Here is a 19746-nt window from a genome sequence, read left to right on the forward strand (position 1 = left end):
CGGGGATTTTCTTGTAGCCTAATGTAAGGTCCGTTTTTGTAACACCCCATGGGCACCTGTAAAGAAGGTTGTGTTCCTTGTTTAAAGACTGCAGAGCTTTGTATAACACATACACACGCATAGTATTTTTCAAGTCCTCTTTATCTTTACTTACTTTTAGATTAGTATATTGTATTTTGTCCCTTTTAGTGCTTCAGGGCATAAAGTATCATAACTGTTGTACCTTCATTTTGGAATGTGCCCATTGTCCACGTAAGATCATCTTTTTAAATGTCAGCTTTGGATTTTGTTTTAGGTCTCTGTCAGGATTACTGAAGACTCTCTTTGTCAGTCCCCAAGAAACTCAATTACCATTTTGAAAGTAGTGAAGCCAGCAGCGACAACACCAAAAGACAAAAGCAAAGTAGAAGAGAGTTTTTTAAACTCTTTTTATTTTCTACTCAAGATCATATTAAATAATAATCCAGTGTTATGCAATATTATCTCTTAACCTGGATAACTGATGACAGAGATCCAATTGCAACTCTTTTTTTTTTTTTTTTTGGTCCCTCGTTTGGGACGCTGAGAAGCAGGCTCCTCCTATGTTAGAAACATTAGGATGTGAAGTGGTAAAGTGCGTGCATAATTCTGCAGAGTGGAGAGATTTGCAGGACAAGACACACTTCCTCTTCCTGCCCTTGTTGCAACAGGTTCGAGTGCTCTCTTGAGATGGAAGACAGAGCTTTGTAGGGCCACATTCTTGTTCCAACAGTGTCAATTTATCAGCCCTGTCTCTTTCCAGGTACAAAAAAGAAATGTCTTTTGGTGGCTTTCCAGAAGGCTCTTAGCCTAAAAAAAGGAGCATCCAAGAGTCAGGTGTAATATTATAATACCCAAGAGTCTGATATAAATATTAAAACTTCTTTTTCTTTTTTATACATATTGGTCTCCACCAGTAATTCTCAAACCCTGGCTGCATTCTAGGATCCCTGAGATCACCTAGGGAGCTTTTAAACAGGAATCCTTGGGACCCGGGCATTAGTAAATTTTAACCTCTTCTAATGTCAAGCCTGAGCTATCTTGGCTCATTCCTTGACTTTGAACTCTTCAGAGTCACTTTGTTTTAGCTGTGTGTCTTGTCCCAGAGTGAGGGCTACATCTTACTAGGAGGTTAACATGTATACATTTATTGTCATAAATGACATTTTGGTTTCTTTTTCCTAGCATCTTAACTTGGCAGTCTCCCCCTCCCTTTATACTTCCTTGTTGTTTTCTTTGAATTTCTTGTTTTCCCTAAATTGACTGCTTTGCTTTTTTCCCTTTGGTAATTTTGAAGATAAGCTATTTCATATTCTATTACTAATTACACCTAACATCTTTAAAAACATGCTCCAACCTATATTTCTAAAATTAACCACAGAAACTATAAAACAGAATTTCTTGCAAGATGAGAAAATTAGCATATTTCCTTGCTCCAACTTTACTCTTTATATCAGTATAATCTGGAATATTCCACCCTGGGGTTTGGGCACGAGTAATATCTTATATCTTTTCTTCCAAGGAATATTTGTTACACTTGCATTCCATTTTATAAGTATGTTTATAGCAATTATTTGAATTTATTATTATATTGGTTTATTTGCTTATTGCCAATCTATTTTTCTTTTTACTTTTTATTAACCACAATTTGCCCATACTTCAGTTCTTCATTTTGGTTCATCTCTTGGTTGAATAGAAAAGCATCTTTGAGTGGTGTTTTATGAATGTTATGTGACTGGCATATTTTTTGAGGCCTTTGATATGTGAGAGCGGCTTTCTGTTGTCTTTGGTGTTTAACAACGTGGCTGGGTCACACCCTTTTCTACTCTAAATTATTTAGGGGCACTGTGTCTAAGAGAAATGCATCAAGGCTCATGGCACAGTATTTTACCCTGTTTTCCAGAAGTGACACAAGTGTCCACCTATTTTTATAGACTTTGGTCCATTTTGATGGTTGAGGTTTGAAGTGGGGTGAGTTTTTGAGGCCCCCGGGTTCATGTCACCATCTTTTCCGATGGTACCAATTGTTAGATACTCATTGATTCATTCAACAAATATTGGTCGATCACCAGCAATGTGCCAGGTATTGTGGGAGCCGCTGGGCATGAGCCCAGATTTCGGCTCTCATGGAGTGTCCGTGCCCGTGCTGGGGAGAGGGAGGGACTGACCATAAACAACTAGACACATGAACAAGATGAGTTTAGAGAATAATAAGCACAGCTATCATATATAGCTGCTTGAATTCCAAAATGATGACCCTGGAGCTTCACAAAAAGGTGACCCTTGAGAAAGACTGGAGAGAAAAAAGAATAGAGGGACAGAGTGATGGAGGGGGGCCGGGGGCTCGGGCATTATTAATCAGATTCTCCTCTGCAGCAAATCCAACCGTTCATGTGCTTATGGCACCCCGATCATCTTCCCTCTGAAACTCCAGTGCTTTGCTTTCAGTCTGCCTTGGGCTTGCTATGCAGACCGAGAGCTTTGCATTTGCCCTCTGTCTTTAAGGTATTTGCCTTTGGGTTCCAATTATTTGCATTATTCTCCCAGCTGGACTCCCACAAAGCTGGAGACAGGATGGCCGAGTGTGGCATCCTTGTCCAGCATCCCCCTACTTCAGTGCTGACATAAGGCTTGGGGTGGGCAGGTCTTCAGCAGATTCGAGGACACCCCCGGCAGGCCCAGTGGGCAGTACGGTTCTCACCCTGGGAGACGGTGTTGAGGGGTGGCTAAGAGCTTAGTCCCTGGAGTCAAACTGCATGGGTTTGAATTTGGCACTACCATCTACTGGCCATGTGACCCTGGCAAGTTACTTACCCTCCATGCACCTCAGTGTCTTCATCTTTCAATGGGGTTAATAACAGTACCTACCGCACAGTGTCACAGTGACAGCTAAATTGAGTAATTGATGAAAGCACTTAGAATGGTGCCTACACTTAGTAGACCCTTGATAATATATAATAATCATTGCTATTAACTGCATCTTGCATTGCCAAAAAGCTTTTTCATGTCTTTCTCTCCCCTGGGCTCAAATTCTTTCTTTACTTAAAACATACAGGGATTACGGGGAGGAGACTGAGTGTGTCTTAGGCCCAGGCTCACTTTGCTGAATTTCATAGGAGGGCTTTTTCAGTAGCAGGTTGGAAAAGAAATACCTCAAGTTAAAAAGGGGAAGATGGGTGGAGTCAGGGGGAGTCAGGGAGAACCAGGAAGAAAGTCACCCCAAGGAATCACCAGTCTCTTTGTTTCATGTGGTTCTTTTCTTCGGCAAACGTGATTTTGTTATGTTTCATCTTAGCTTCATTATAATTAGTAAGTCAAATATTATACTCACCTAAACATCAATATTATTAACACCAAACATCAGTATACATGTTATAAAGGGACTCACATGTTTGTTTTTATCTTCTCTGTACTTTCGTATATTGAAAAATGTTGAGAATGAACCTGTCTCATTTTTGCAGTCAGAAAAATTAAATGTTAATTCATTTTGAAAACATCTCACCCAGAAACCTACCACCTTAATACAATTTTTATTCGGGGGCTCATGTCCAGTCTTCATCTATATATAAACAAATATTTAATAGCTATAATCAAAAGCACACATATAATTTTATGATCTACTGCTTTACTTAAAAAGATGTTTAACACTCTTTCTACAGGGTCATATTTATCACTTTAATGAGTGCGCTCAAACTGCATCACATTAAAGGCTATAATTTACCTCACATTATTAGGCTGACATAGAGTTTGTTCGCATTTTTTCTCTGTAATAAAATTATGTCACTGTACACATCTTTGCCCAGGCAGCTCTTTTTCTTCTGAATTAATTCCTAGAGATTACTGAGTCAAAGTGTTTGAATAGTTTTGTGGCTCTTGATAAAAACTCATATACTCCCTTCAGAAAGCATTATATCAACTTTACTCTGCAACTGGAAATAAATGCATGTGTGAGTTTCCATGAGGCCCTAACAATTTGGGTTTCACAGTTTTTCTTTATTTTTTCCCAGTGTTACCATATTAATTCCATTTTCTCCCATGTGAATCCTCTAAGCATCATCTCGGTGATATTCTTATATAATTATAGAAGCTGTAGTTTGATACTGATATTGTTTATATTTTCCCTGTATCATAGTTGTTGCAATTATTTTTTTCATTCTGTTATTTTCATTTTTAACTTTGGTTTAGTATCCGTTTGCTTTTCCACTCATAGCACTTTTCTTACCTCATCCTTGTTGCAGGGTCTATTAGGAATTGTCATGAAAAGGGTTTAAAATAAGGATTTTCACAGGGGTGGATCCTTAGGGTGAACGAAGTAGGGAGAGGTCACAGGACTGGGCAGGGCATCACAATGGGACGCTGTCACCTCCCTCCCCCAATTGCCTCAGAAGCTGTGGTCTTGAAGGACGGTGTTCCTGGCACCTCTTTAGCACAGTGGGGTAGCTTGGGGTGGTCAGAGTCCCCTTGGCACAGCTATCATTTCCCCATCAACATGTTTAAAGGAGAGAAATGGACCCGGACTGTCTCCACCCTGGTTACCCCCTGGGGGATGACCCCCACTGTGTCACTGAGTGGTGTCCTTTCCTCTTGCTGCACACCAGGCTGAGAGAGGCCAGGAACTGTGACTGTACACTTGGACTTGAGTGGTGGTTTTTCCCCATGCAAGGGGCCCAGAGCATGCAGACACTGCCTGGGTGAGCGTGCTGACCACAGTAAAAGGACCAGCTTCGCCTCCCCTACCCTTTGCCAAAGTGGCCCCCCAGTCCTAAGGCCAGCATGGAGCCCAGCATGCCTCCCGCCAGAGCTCAGAGCCCAGCCAGCCCAGCCCAGCCCTGTGCCACCCTTTCTTTCTGTTGCTCTCTAGACTAAGAAGCTCCCCCGCCAGCCCTCAGCAGCCCCAGCAGAGTGGTGGGGATGTCACTGACCTCCCCTACTCTTCTCTTGCAGTTTCCTGCTTCTTCAACTTCACCAGCCCATCTGGGGTCGTCCTGTCTCCCAACTACCCAGAGGACTACGGCAACCACCTCCACTGCGTCTGGCTCATCCTGGCCAGGCCCGAGAGCCGCATCCACCTGGCCTTCAACGACATCGACGTGGAGCCTCAGTTTGATTTCCTGGTCATCAAAGATGGGGCCACCGCCGAGGCCCCGGTCCTGGGCACCTTCTCGGGAAACCAGCTCCCCTCCTCCATCACAAGCAGCGGCCACGTGGCCCGCCTCGAGTTCCAGACTGACCACTCCACAGGGAAGAGGGGCTTCAACATCACCTTCACCAGTGAGTCCTCCCTTTGTCGCCAGCTCACCGTCTCTCTGAGCGTCTGCCTCCCAGATGACCCAGGTGCTCCCACCCACAGAGGACAGTTGGTGTGGGTTCCCAGGGCATTGCTGGGCTGCGGTGCCCAGGCACGGAGCTCCCAGCGTGACCAGGAAAAAGCATAAATTGCTGGTTGCTAAGCGGGGCACTCTCTCCTGGGAGTCACTCTCTTTAGAGCATTTATGTCCCATGGGTGTGCTACATAATGTAAAAGGAGCCGGGAACCTCATTTGCCCCTCCCACTCTCCCCCTCCTGGAAGGCCCCCGCCAGAACCAGAAAGGGCCCAGGGGCAAGAAAGCCTCTGTCATTCTCTCCGTAGTTCTCCTGAGCTCTGGTTCCCGGTCTGAACGGCTCCCCCAGTCCCTGGGTCAAATCAGAAGCAAAGGTCTGGGGCCGTGTTTCTGTTCGGCTCCGAGGCTTATTGGAGCCACCTCTCGGGGCATTACCTCATAGCCCCTCAGGGCCACCGTCCAAAAGTCGTCACCTCCAGTCTCCATCCCTGGCCCCTTCTCTAGAAGCAGCCTGAAGCTCAGCGGTGATTATTTTTATTTCTGTATGTTGTGGTTACAGTGGGGGTGGGGGCGGGGACAGAAGCTTGGAGACTGCAAATAGCAAGCCACCAAAGACAGCAAGAAGTGGTTATCAGGTCACGAGAAGCTAGAAATCCAGTGAACCTGGCCAATGACTAGCAGTCAGTGGGGCTGGAGTTGGGTCTGCCCGAACAGCTAACCAGATCCTCTCCCAGCGGCTGCTTGTGAAGGGCGAGTCCGCGACACACCCTCTGTCCCACGCCACAGACACACATGCAGAGCTCGTCCCTCTGGTGCTCTTTGACAAGGCTGAGCTCCTCCAGCCCACCCTTGGCAGAGAGGGCTTGTCCCACCTGTCTCTGAGGCCCAGTTGAGCTAAAGACATGAGGTACTACTTGGGGGGCCATTTGGGATCCCAGATTCCAAGGCTCCAGCCAGGCTAAAACCCACCCCCTCCCCTCCCTTCTTCAGGTCACTCAACTTGATAGAAACCATCGACCTTCTCAGGGCATGTTCCCTGCAGGGGACTCCTGTCCCCGCCATCTGTGGGCAGGAAGCAGTAGAGCTAGAGCCCAGTTCTGTCTTTCCCAGTCTTTCAGGTCCACGGCTGGCAGGACCGGTGTTTGGCTGGTCTGTCCTCCCACCTCCCTTCCTCACGAGACCGTGAGCCCTTTCCATCCCCTCAGCCCAGCACAGGGCCTGCGGTGTGGTAAGGACCAGCAAATGCTTATTGAACGGAAGGATCCAGGAATGACCAGCTATTCTTTCCTGCCCCGGCAGGAGTAGGAAGAACAGGGGGGAGAGGTGTCCCAGGGGACCCCCCTTATCCAGGGTCGTGAGAGCTGAGGACTGTGGACCCTGAGGGGGAACTTGGGGCAAACAGATACTCAGTCTCCAAGGAAAATCAAATCCTAGTAAGCCCGCCCTCACTTCCGGGACAAATGCTGAGTCCTTGGGAGGAGGAGGCCACAGTGGCCCAGAGGGTGAGCTTCACTTGAGGGCAGTGGACTAACCTGAGGTTCAAGCTGTTACCAGCATTTCTCTCCAAGGTTTCTTCACCATTCTAGAAATGGTACACAGCCAATGTGTACGTACTAAGAACATGGAGCAGGGCAAAGAAGACATGTTAACTTCCACCCAAAATTCCCCCAGCCAGAAATGAGTCTTCCCAACACTTGATAAACACTATTACAGATATCACACATTTCTCTAGGCATTTATATAGGTGGATAGTTGGATACATAGATAGAAATAATTTTTTAAAATCTGGGCTCCATCCTAGGCCTGCTGAGTCAGAATCTCTAAGGGGTGAGGCCCCAGAATCTGCATTTTCACAGGATTCTAGGGTGATTTGGGTACAGCCAGAGAACAGTAGTCCTTGGACAAGCTTTGGGAACTGGTGTATCTCCCTGCGGGACGCTAATCTCCTCCCACACCCCAGCTGGTGGCATCGCGGCTGAGCTTGAATTTGCCCAGTGTCAGGGAGCTCGCCTCCCCAGACAGCTTCCTCCGTGGCTAGGGAGCACTCCATCTGTTCCCCTGGGTCCTTGTCACAAGGGTCAGTGGTCCTGTTTCCAGCCCCAGTGCTCCTGGGAGTAAACCCAGTCTTTCTTCCACATGGAGCATAATGGACAATGATGACAGTAGCTACCATTTACTGGGCACCTACTGTGTGCTGAACCCTGTGCTGAGCACACTAGGTCGTCGCTTGTAGGCTCGCAACAGAGGCTCCATAAGCCAAGTTCTGTCCCTTTTCACTCACCAGGCACTGAGGTTTGGGAAGGCACATAGATAGAAGTGGGCAGGATTTAAATCCTTGACTTAGAGCTTTTGCTCCCAGATGTTGGAAATGGCTCCATATCTCTGCTATGTGTGTTCACGTGTGTGCCTGCACATGCACGTATGTATGCATACGTATGTGCATGGCTCTGTGCATGCATGTGTGTGTACATGTGTGTGACTGATAGGGTTTTGAACAGAAAACACCTAGACTCCTGGGTGCCAAGCACCACTTTCCTTCCCACCCCATATTTCTAAATGTCAGGGCAACTTCACGGTCACAGTGCCTAACCAGGAAAGGTTGGGAGACTGAAGGCTGGGCTGACGAAGACTTTCAGAGGGACGGGTGATGGGGACTGAGCCAAGACCCTATATGGGATCCTGACAGTCGTCTCCGTGTCAGAGGCTCCCACAGTTCATCCACAGTGGGAGGGACCACCAGGCTTGCAGGCCTCTTGCCTCCAAGATCCAACAGCCTCCAGGAATTTCAGAGGCCTGGAAATTTCAAAGTGGCACATGCCCATGAAGCCATGGAGCGTGGTCTGCACTGGGAAGTCGCCATCCTTACAACAGCAGGGATGCAAATAGGGCCTGGCTTCAGAGACATGTAGCCTGAGAACTGTGGCACCCAGATGCAGGAAGGCGGGGAATGGGTTAGGCAGAGCAGGGAGGGTGACTTTCCATGTGGGGAGGGGAGAAAGGATGGGAGGTAATGTTTAATGAGTCCCCACTGCCCGTCAGGTGCTGGCCCAGACACTTGCCACTCTCATACTCACATCAGCTTTCCCTTTGTCTCAGAACGGTCCTGCGTGTGAAGTACAATCTCCGTATCATTGGTAGGGAAACTGAGGCTCTGCAAGGTGACATAAGTTGCCCAGTACCACATGGCGAATAAGAGGCAAAGCACTGTTACATCTGTGGTGCTCTGACTCTCCTTCTCCCACCTCGCTGCATTATCAACTGTGCGGGCAGAGTGAGCAGCAGTCCTGGCAACAGGATGGAAAAGAAGGAAATGCCTTCGGACAGGGTCCATTCCAGGGCACCTCCTTTATGATGCTTAGTGTCTATGAGGGTCACAGGATTTAGAGTCCCGCTCACCTGAAGGATTAATGATCCCAAGCCTGAATGAAGTTAAGGAAACAGGAAATGGATTTGACCTTGGGGAGACAGATCAACTCCTTAACCACCTTGAGCCTCAGTTTCCTCATTTGTAAACTAGGGTAACAATATCTGCTTCACAGAATCATTATGCAGCGTAAGTGAGCTCACTGCCTGATCTGCAAATGGATGTCCATTGGAATGCAGTTGGAGTAGGTGCTCGGGAAGGCAGAGATCGAGTTTAACAAGCACCTGCTTAATTCCAGGCCCCAGAGTGTCTAACTCTCCCTCCAGCATGGCGGTTCTTGGGGAGGTGGTGGGGGTCTAGGATTCACCATCATAATGAAGCTCGTTTTCTTTGGGAGTCCAGCTCTGTCTGACCATGTCCTTGACACTCATCCGCACAGCCTTCCGACACAACGAGTGCCCGGATCCTGGCGTTCCAGTGAACGGCAAACGGTTTGGTGACAGCCTCCAGCTGGGCAGCTCTATCTCCTTCCTCTGTGACGAAGGCTTCCTGGGGACGCAGGGCTCAGAGACCATCACCTGCATCCTGAAGGAGGGCAGCGTGGTCTGGAACAGCGCCGTGCTGCGGTGTGAAGGTACGAGCCCGCGGGCTGGGGGCGGTGGCTGTCAGCCAGAGAGGCTGGGGACAGGGACCGAGTGGCCCCAACCACGGTGGTCCCTTTCTGTATCCGTCCTTCCTCTTCTGCCGGGACCCAGGGCCACCCTCCTGCCCTCACACAAAAATATCAGGGGCTTTATAGGACCACTTCGCATAGGAATTTGAATTGTAATCAGAGATTAAAGTAGAGAAATGCTGGCTCTGAACTGTCAGGCATCAAAAACACCTCTTCTTTCAACTGGGAACTCTCGGTACCGCAGCCATTAGGAGCCCTGCCCAGGGGAGCCCTGGCAGCCTGAAGCAGTGTTGGCAGCACTGTGAGTTTTCAAATCTTTCAAGCTGCCTGCCAGTCTTGCCTTCTCCACATGCTAATTCCCCCCAGTTCCCTGAGATACCTCCCAGTCTCCGCCTTTGTGCCCCTGTTAAATGCTGCCTTGATATCTTTGTGGTCAGTCCCGGGGAGGCTCAGGGCAGACCAGCCGGCAGAAACACGGCTTGAAGCAAACACAAGGCTTGTCATTATGACCTCTCCTCAGTCCTCCATCGCCACGCAGGATGGTCTTTGACTCACCTTTACACACCAGCCATCTGTTCCACCAAACTACAGACATTTAAAATGCAGATAAAGCTTCTTGAGGGCAGGAATGAGGTGAAATTTGTGTCGCATACACAGTGCCTGGTACAGAATAGGTGCTCAATAAATATTTGTGAAGATGGATGAACAGTGAGCATATCAAAGGCCATTTGGGGGCAGTGATGGTGTCCAAGGAGGCAGGGGCTGTGGTTCTCTCCTTTTGGGAGCCAGAAAGCTCCTTCTTCATATCTCATGTGATGGGCAGAGAATAGAGACCTAAGAGGCCTCTCGACTTCCTCAGTCGGCAAAACCAAATCTGAGCACCCTTAGCCATGAGTGGGATGGACGGGAGACAGAAGGGGGGCCTGCTTAGAGAAAGCATTGCCAAGAGCTGGCAGGCAGGTGGCTGGAGAGGAGAGACCATGGAGAACACACTGCACATGGCTGGGGGTCCAGGCGGGCTTCCAGGTCAGAGAGGACTGGGCCGGAATCCTGGCAGGTCGCTTTTCCCCCTCTGAGCCTTTGGGTTTTTTCAGCCAGAAAAAAGGAGGGATAATATAATAAAATGTGTATGGAAAGGGCAGTCCCTGGCATAAAGTAAGTTCTCATAAACGTTAGCTGTGCTCTCACTGTTGTGTGGGGTTACGGAATCTTCCTCGGCCTCATATCCCTGCTCCTGGCCTGTTGTTTGACTCTTGGTAGATGCTCAGTCAGTACTGGTTGATGAATCACTGAATGAATGAATGAATGACCTTTCACCTAAGCTAGAGCCTCCCTAATGAGAAGTATGTCAATGAAAGGTCTCTAGGGCCCTGACCAGACTGCCTGCCGTCACCACCCTGCAACTTACCAGCCAAGTCACCCTGGGCAAGCGACTTGACCTCTTTGTGCCTCAGTTGCCCCATCTGTAAAATGCAGGCTGATAATGGGAACCTCCTTGCAGGGCTATCGTGGGCATCCACAGTTCTTGGAGCAGTGCCTAGCAGAGAGCTGGTGCTCTCTAAGGGTTGGCTGTTAGCATTAACTTGATTTTAACCATTTTTTTGTTGGACCGATCAGATCAGTGTTCACTCCGCTTTGAGGGCTCAAGTGGTACGTTTCCATCCTTCCGGGTGCCTGCCCCAACCCGGACGTGAGCAAACTTTACTCTCTGACTTCCAAGATCCTTCCAATGTGGTCCACAGAACCTCACCTGCCACTCTTCCCCAGTGCAGTCAGCACTTTTGGAAACAGGATAAGCTTTGAAGTTAGAGAAACAACATGAAACTCACAGCTTCAGCCCTTCCCAGCCGCGGAACTGATAGGTTTAAGTTAGGTGACTCCCGAGACCTCAGCTGCCTCACTGGCAATAGGGGATAATCTTGCATATCTGGTGGAGCTGTGTGCTGCAGAAACATGACCATGCAAAGTGCCCACGTAGAACCCAGTCTGGAGGGTTGTCAGCTGGTGGCCATTCACCTTCCTGCAGGCCAGCCCCCTCCTTTCCCCCTGAATGCATCCATCCCCTCTGATTTGGGGGGTTTTCTTTGTGTTGGTTCATCCTTCTGACATCTTCCCTGCTGTCTCTAGCCCACTTGATCTCTTCCTTCTCTAATTCCTGTTGCTCTTTGTGGACCACTACTGGACCACTCTACTGGACACTTGGTCTTACCATTATTACATTTTTCTTTACCAGTTCCATGGGCCTTGGTCCTAGCTCCCCACCAAGATTGTGGGTGGTTCCAGGGCAGAAGCCCAAATCCGCATTGACCCTGAGCCTGCAGGGGCTCAGTCCCAAATAAGTCAACCCCACTGAAGAAGCCTCAGGACTTGGTAACTGCAGATTCCTCCTCTCCACTCCCCGCACTCCGGAATCAGGTGCTTCTAGACCAGAGCTCTGTTGATGCAGTGAAACACTCAAGACCACGTGAAAGAATTTGACCTTTGTTAATGGATCTTCAAGTGGCTCACTATTTCATAAGCAAAGTCTAATTTTAAAATTAAAATGGTCTTATTCGTTCTGTCCCTGGAGGGGAAAATGCTGCAGGTTTGGGAGCAGTTGGCACCAGAAGTAAGAGGCAGCCTGTTGGAGACCCTGACTCGGCTCTGGGCAGAGCCTGCTGGGTTTTCTCAAAGTGATGGGCGTGTGATGCAGCCTGGTTTGCAGGGCCCTGAGGACCAGCGTATCAGAGAGGCAGAGTGGGAGCCAGATGCCACCCATGGTGGCCGAATCCAGCATTAAAACCTTAGAGAGATCTGGGTATAGAAGCCCCCGGGAACCTGCCCCTCCTTTGGTCCGCGCTGTGGGAGAGCATTGCTTTGTAATCAGCATCTTTGTCTTTTCCATTTTTTCTAATTTTGTTTTTGATTAAGTATCTCCACCTTGTGGACAATTAAATGCAGAAGCTAATGGTCTTTTTGAAAATCTTTTAATATATGCTAAGAGCCACTTAGCTTTTGAGAGGCTATAATAGGACAAGGGAGAAGATGGCTCCTCCTAAATTTAGAAAGAAGGATGATCATCTGGCAGATCTAGAGCAGGGGTTGACTAACTTTTTCTTAAAGGGCCAGATAGCAAGTATTTCTGACTCTGTGGGTCATGAGGTCCATACTCAACTCTGCTGTCATAATGCGAAAGCAGCCTTAGGCCATATATAAATGAATGGGGCAGACTTGGCTGGGTCTGTGGTCTAGAGTTTCAAAATCAGTTTAAAATCAGAAATTTCCAAAGAAAGACTCCCAGTAAGTAAAGGCCCGTACCCAAGAGAGCCTGGCTATCTCCTAGTCGCCCACGTGTGTCTCTTCCTTGTCTCTTTAAGGGAAGAACCAAATAATCGTACCCTACTATGATAAGTGTTTGACAGTGTCAACTCATTTCAGCCTTGCACCAGTCCTAGGAAACATAGATGTAGTTATCACTACTGGGGCACAGAGAGGTTAAGTCAATTGCCGAGGGTCCTCCCAGCTTTTAAGTGATGGAGCCGGAATTCAAATCCAGGCTCTTGGCCACCTTGTTACTGTATTTTTCTTGAATTATATCACTAGAGAGAATATAACTTTCAACACATTTATGAAAGCCTTAAAACCATCTACAAATTGAATGAAAAGCAGGTTTTCTATTTTCCACATCCCAGCAGAAAATTAAAACAAAAGGAAACATATTGCCTATTGCAAAAGACAAAGAAGACAAGACACCACATGGAAGCATCAGCAATTGATGGCATAAAGCAAAATGACAGTGGCAAGACAAACATATCAGTTATGACAATAAATGTAATTAAACTCCCTATTAAAAGACAAAGACTCTCAAGCTGAGTTTTTTTTAAAAATTCCACTTGCAAGAAATACATGAAAAAAGGAGATAAATTATCTACAATGAGTGTGTTTTCATTTCTTAATTTTTAAAGGAATATTTGGTAGTTGTAGAAATTTCAAACAATGCCTAAGTGCAATAAAGTTCAAAGTGAAAATACTCATTTCTCAATCTCACTCCCCAGAGGAAAATGGTTTAACAGTTTGGTATAAACACATCCACATTCTCTATCTGTACAACAAATGTGTTCCCTTTATAATCAGAAAAAACAAGTCCTATAATAAAGAAAGAAGGTCAATTCTCCTCACTCCCATAAAGAAACCTAAGTGAGTGAGGGTTGTAGCTTATTTGGGCCTCCAAGGAAGAATTTTAAGGGTAGTTATTGAGTTTCTAACAATTACTCAGGAAAATAAGTAAGAAAAAACTCATTCAATCTTATTGTCACTTTTGTGAGAAAGATATAATTGTCCTTTGTACATGAGAATTCTGAAAACCAGTGAGGTGGATTGACTTGCCCCATATCACCCAGCTAGTAATAATTGAGCACTTACTATGTGCTAAATACTAGGCCAAGTGCTTTTTTATTGATTTGTCGGGTACATGTGCTGATTGGATGTATTGCATAGTGGTGAAGTCTGGGGTCTTTGTGTAACTCTCACCCAATTAGTGTACGTAGTACCCACAGCCCTCTCCTGCCCTTCTGAGTCCCCAGTGTTATTTTTCCACTCTGTGTCCATGTGTCCTCATTATTTAGCTCCCACTTATAAGTGAGAGCATGCAATGTTGACTTTCAGAGTTATTTCACTTAAGATAATGGCCTCCAGTTCCATCTATGTTGCTACAAAAGACATGATTTCATTCTTTTTATGGCTGAGTAGTATTCCACGGTGTGTGTGTGTGTGTGTGTGTGTGTGTGTGTGTGTGTGTGTGTGTGTGTACATACATACCACATTTTCTGAAATTTATCCAATCATCCATTGATGGACACTTAGATTGGTTCCATATCTTTGCTACTGTGAATGGTGCTGTGGTAAACATATGAGTGCAGGTATCTTTTTGATATAATGACTTCTCTTCCTTTGGGTAGATACCCAGCAGTGGAATTTCTCGATCAAATGATAGATCTATTTTTAGCCCTTTGAGGACTCTCCATACTGTTTTCCATAGAGGTTGTACTAATTTACATTCCCACCAACAGTGTATAAGCGTTCCCTTTTCTCCACATCCTTGCCAACATCTATTGTTTTTTTGACTTTTTCCTTTCTAATAGGAGTAAGACAGTATCTCTTTGTGGTTTTAATTTGCATTTCCCTGATGATTAGTGGTGTTGAGCATGTTTTCATGTTTCTTGGCCATTTGTATGTCTTCTTTTGAAAAATGTCTGTTCATGTCCTTTGCCCACTTTTTAATGGGGCTATTTGGGGTTTTTTTCTTGCTCAGTTTGAGTTCCTTCTAGATTCTGGATATTAGTCCTTTGTCAGATGCAGAGTTTGTAAATATTTTCCCATTCTGTAGGTCGTCTGTTTGCTCTGTTGATTATTTCTTTTGCTGTGCTGAAGCTTTTTAGTTTAAACTTCTGCCAAGTGCTTTACATACAGTGACCTACTGAATCCTCACGACAGCCTTATGAAGTAGGTACTGTCATCCTCATTTCACAGATGAGGACACCGAGGCTCAGAGGGTTCAGTGACTTGCTCAAGACCACAGCTAAGTGAATGACAGAGTGAGGGTTCAAATCCAGGTATTCTGATTCCAGAACCATCACTGTTAACCACCAAATGAGATCTGTCTGAGACCAAAGTTCATTTTTCTTTCATTCTACCACAAAATAGGGGAGGACACATTGGGGGTGGGGAAGAGGTGGACAGTGGGGAGGCAGGGTTGGAGAGAGTAAGAGGCCACCCCAGCTGCAGAGTCACTCAGAGTCACTCTGTCAGAGGAGAGAATGTTGACTGCTTCTGGCCATTCACTCTGGACAGCTAGTCAGCTGAACCCCTTTACATGCAGCCCACAAGCTATTGCAGCAGCAGTTGTCAGGGTGGGCACTCCCACGCCCACCACAGTGGTTAGAAATGCAGGCTTTGGAGCCCATCCACCTAGATTTCAATCCTGGCTCTGCCGCTTCCTAGCACGTGTCCCTGTCCAGTCACCTAAGCTCCTTGTAGCTCAGCTGTGTTTCCTCAGCTATGAAATAAGACCTGTACCCACCCTATAGGTGATTGTGAAGAGTAACATACAGGTAAAGAAAAATCACACCAAAAGCACAGTGTCTGGCATATTGCAAGGCTGGTGAGTATTCATTCTTTGTGTTGTCCCCTGTCACCATTCCCAGTTCCTCTTTGCCTTGCACAGCTTGAGCAGGGGTCAGGACAGGTGGCTCCTCCCTCCCGGGGGACACCAGGCCCTCAGGAGAAGCTCAGAGTATTAGTCAGCCAGGGCTCACATAGCAAAATACTACAGACTAGGTGGCTTAAACAATAGAAATTCATTTTCTCACAGTTCTGGAGGCTGGAAGTCCAAGATCAAGGTGTTTGTTGGCAGGTTTGGTTTCTCCTGAGGCCTCTCTCCATGGCTTGCAGGGACCCACTTTCTCTGTGTGTTCTCACCTGGCCTTGTTCTCTGAGCACATGCACCCCTGGTGTCTCTTCCTCTTCTAGTAAGGATGCCAGTCCCACTGGATTAGGGATCCACCCTGCGACCTCTTTTAACCTCGTTTACCTCCTTGAAGGCTATCTTCATTTGCAGTCACACTGGTGGTTAGGGGTTCAACCTATGAATCTGGAGGAGTCAGAATTCAGTCCATAACACCTAGTATAGACCTTTCAATCAGTACTTAATCCCTTCCACAAACATTTATTGAGCACCTACTGTGTGCCAGGCACTGGGTTAGCCACAGGGCCCTTCTTGTGTCTTATTGCTAAGCTTTTCTCCTTATTCAAGGTGGGACCCTCCCATTCTTCCTTTCTTTTCTGTTTGTGTGTATGAGTGTGTGTGTGTGTGTGTGTGTGTGTGTGTGTGTGTGTGTGTGAGAGTGCATGCATACAAGCATGTGTTTCCCTTTTTGCCCGAACATTTTTTGAATGGAAAATTTCCAATCTATACCAAAACAGACAGAATAGTATAATAAACCCCCATGTACCCATCACTCAGCCTTAATAACTATAAACTCGAGGCATATTTTATTTTCACTCATACCCCACCCATCCCCCCACCACCCTGCTCGCTCCAGGATTGTTTTGAAGCAAATTTCAGGCATAATACTTCAGCCGTGACATCTTAGTATGTATCTCTAACAGATAAAAAGAACTCTAAAACATAACTACAGTACTACTATCTTTGAAAATTTACAAAAATTTGCTTAATACAATCAGATTTTCATGACTGGCTAACATTTTCTTTTATAGTATTTTTTTAAAATCAGAATTCTGGTTAGGTTCATGCGTTACAATTGGCTGATATGTCTCAAGTCTTTTTTAATTTATAGCTGTCTACCCTCACCCCTTGCGATTTTTTTTTTGTTGGAGAAGTTGGGTCACTTATCCCGAGATAAATGAGAATTATTCAGAATGAGGAGTCTCCTGCATTCTAAATGTTGCCAATTGCTTCCTTGGGAGGTTATTTAAATGATTCTGTCTCTCTTATATTTCCTTTAATTGGCAGTAAGACCTAGAAACTTAATCAGATTCAGGTTCCATTTTTTAGACATAATATTTTATAGGCAGGGCTCTGTGTCTACATCAGAAGCACAAAATGTTTGGTTGCCTCTCTTTGGGGTTGTTAGGAAGCATTGATGATCATAGCCTAAGGATTGCAAAATGGTAACACTCTATCATTTATTTTTCTTGTGTAAGCTGAAATACTGTGCTTAAAGAAAAGTTGTCCTCATCAACTATTTGGTAACTCTGGGATATAATACCTAAAGGAAAGGACAAGAGAGATCATTATTTTTCTTTATTTATCAGTTTTCACATTAATGAGTTGATTCCCTAACATCTTTTAAATTGAACATTTTTAAACATCATTACAGTCCAATGGATTTAAATATATTTTATGTATTTAAATCCCTTGCAGTTGTTATTCTGATGGATGCTCAAATTGTCCATTGGCTAGTGGGAGCCCTTTAAAGTTGGCCCAGCCTCATCTTGTACATTTTCTGTCCCTGACGTAGAATCAATTGTTTCTCCAAGGAGCCCTGGTTCCTTTCAGTGGAAGTTGATATGGAGAATCGGTACACTAGGGGTGCTTATTCCTGTTGAGTTGGTCCTTGTTTCTAAGCATTTTCAATGAACACAGCCAGGAAACACTTTGTAAAATAAAATGTATCATGAATTCATTTCAAGTGTAAAAACACTTTTTCTTTTTTACTTAACTTCCTTGATTTCATATCTGTATCTCCTTTCACTCTTGCTGAAAATCCCAGTTCCCAACACCACCAGCATAATTTCCCATTTCATAAAACATACCCAAGTTCTGAGAATAGTAATACCAATATTACCAACAACATGTGATTACTAAGAATAGTTTACATTTGGGGAGTGTGTGTGTGTTTTTCTAGTTCTTTTTGTCCTTATATCCTACTAAGGATGGGCTATCAAATTCCTGTGTTTTAAAATCTGTTTAACTAGTTTCTTCACGTGTGACTATGCAACCGATTGATCCAGTGTTGTGTTCATTTATTTCACTGTGCTTTTGAATTTTTAGAAATTGCTTGCCAAATTTAATGTTTCTTTTTAATTATGTAAAATATTTATATAGTTCCAAAGTTAAATCTATAAAAGAAGGTTTATTCTGAGAAAGTTTAGCTTCTATCCATATCCTCTCTACCCTGTTCCCACTCTCCTTCCTTGGGCAATCTTTTCAGTTTTTGGTTTACTCTTTCATTGATTGTTAATATGGATGAATATGTGTGTATCCTCTTGTTCATTCTTAGATAAATAGAATCATATTATACCCACTATTCTCTACCTTGCTTTCATTCAATTAACAGTATATTCTGGGGACCACTCCGTGACATTATATAGAATATTCCTCATTCTTGTTTTATAGCTGCATAAATAGTCCATTTTATTCATTACCCCAGCTTATTCTGTCAGATCCCAGTTGAAGAACATTTGGGCTATTTCCATTCTTTTGCTATTACAACAGTACTACCTTATATAGCCTTGTGCATGTATATGTCTTTTCATATTTTTTCCAGTGTATCTTTGGGATCGAGTTCTAGAGCTAGAATTGCTGGGTCAGAGAGTAAATGCATATGAATTTTGCAGGGTGTTGCCAAATTCCTCTCCATTGAGGTTGTGCCATTTTGCACTTTCACCAGCAAGGTACTAGAATTCCTGGTTCCTCACAGCCACGTGTGTCATTAAACTTTGGGTTTTGCTTATCTAATGGATGAGAAATAATGTCTCATTGTAGCTTTAATATGTATTTTTGGTTTTAAGAGTGAGGTTGAACATCTTTTCAAATGTTGAAAAGACACTGCATTTAGGAATCCTCCCCCACCAACATCCCCGCCAGGCAACTACTACTCTGGCATATGAAGGGGAACAGTAGAGAGAAGGGCTGAACAAACAGAGAGGTCATTTGACAATCACGTGAGCACAAGAAGAGATTACCTAGGCAAAGTGATGAAACAACAGAGCAGAGAAGGAAAACAAAATGGTGACGCCCAGAGGAAGGAATTGAGTTTCTCTCCTTGGAGATTGTAGCTGGGGTTTTGTTGATGCGTGTGCACTAGATGAGAGTAGCCTAGGCAGGCAGCAGTGATGTGTGACCTGTGGCTTCCTGGAAAGTAAATGAAGAGCTCACAGTCCAGCAACCAGAGAGGCTGAGCCTGTGCTGAACTGGACCGAAGAAAAGAGCCCCCCCCCCCACTGCTGACACACTCAGTCCTTGCATGGGACACAGGGACGGAGCAACCGGCACACCCCTCCTCACCCCCAAGGTCTCATATGCCCACTGTAGAGAGAGAGGAAAGCATTAGTGGTTTCAGTGAGATGGATGGATGGGTTTTGAAAACGGGGGTTACTGAGTAAGTGACAATACACATATGCAATTTACTCTCTCAGTGTTTCATATAGGCACTATGTAATTATTTAGTTTCTCTAAGCCTCAATTTACTGAAAATGGGGTAATAATCCCCGCCTATAAAATGAGGATAATAATAGCATGTGCCTTTTAGTGTTGCAATTATCGCAAGGATAATCCATGTTAAGCCCTGACATGTAGTAAGCTCTTGAAACACACGAGCTCATTACTGCCAGCTGTGGTTGTCGTACCATTAGGTGCTGCAGGGGGATTTGGAGATACAAGTGTTGAAGTTAAATCTCAGCTCCAACTTCATTAGCTCTGTGCCCATGATCTAGTCCCTTAACCTATTTAGCCTTAGTTTTCTCCTCTGTAAAATGGGGATAATAACTTTATAAATGTATGCATTTAGATGAGATAATACACATAAAGCAATTAGCAGAGTAGGTCATCAGTATGAGTTGACTGCTCCTACTGTTATTATTATTATCT

General features: G+C 45.2%; 1 protein-coding gene across 1 annotated transcript in view; it reads left to right on the plus strand.

Moving 5' to 3' along the window:
* The window catches only part of CSMD2 (CUB and Sushi multiple domains 2), a 572570-nt gene that overhangs the window by 358518 nt on the left and 194306 nt on the right, over positions 1-19746 (plus strand). The window contains 2 exon segments of the mRNA XM_045548313.1: positions 4963-5289; positions 9144-9338. Coding sequence (XP_045404269.1) covers positions 4963-5289; positions 9144-9338 — 522 coding nt within the window.

The sequence above is a fragment of the Lemur catta genome, chromosome 3 (assembly GCF_020740605.2).
Source record: "Lemur catta isolate mLemCat1 chromosome 3, mLemCat1.pri, whole genome shotgun sequence".
Lineage (NCBI taxonomy): Eukaryota > Metazoa > Chordata > Mammalia > Primates > Lemuridae > Lemur > Lemur catta.